The sequence below is a fragment of the Alligator sinensis genome, unplaced genomic scaffold, assembly GCF_000455745.1.
Source record: "Alligator sinensis unplaced genomic scaffold, ASM45574v1 scaffold453_1, whole genome shotgun sequence".
In the NCBI taxonomy this organism is placed as follows: domain Eukaryota; kingdom Metazoa; phylum Chordata; order Crocodylia; family Alligatoridae; genus Alligator; species Alligator sinensis.
This window is the reverse complement of record NW_005842485.1, coordinates 1021277-1021499: the sequence shown is the minus strand read 5'-3', so window position 1 is coordinate 1021499 and position 223 is coordinate 1021277. Positions and strand designations below refer to the sequence as shown.

The following is a 223-nucleotide window of genomic DNA, read 5'->3' as shown; positions in this document are numbered from 1 at the left end:
GAGGGTCTCTGCCCCCAGGAGGGGCCGGGAGGTGATACCACGTGTCACCCACAGTGGTGGTGATCTGTGTCCTGCGCTACGGGCAGCTGCTGGAGCAGAGCCAGCGCTCCTGGATCAACACCACTGCCCTTGTCACGGGCTGTACCAATGCTGCTGGCCTTGTCATGGTGGGCAACTTCCAGGTGGGCAAAAGGCAAGGGGAGTGGGGGCGGGTGTGGCCCAA

General features: G+C 64.1%; 1 protein-coding gene across 1 annotated transcript in view; it reads left to right on the top strand.

Moving 5' to 3' along the window:
- TMEM150A (transmembrane protein 150A) overlaps nt 1–223 on the top strand; it is a 5342-nt gene that overhangs the window by 3291 nt on the left and 1828 nt on the right. Inside the window, exon 5 of the mRNA XM_014523432.2 lies at nt 55–182. Within this exon, the coding sequence (XP_014378918.1) occupies nt 55–182 (128 nt within the window). The remainder of the gene's footprint in view (nt 1–54; nt 183–223) is intronic.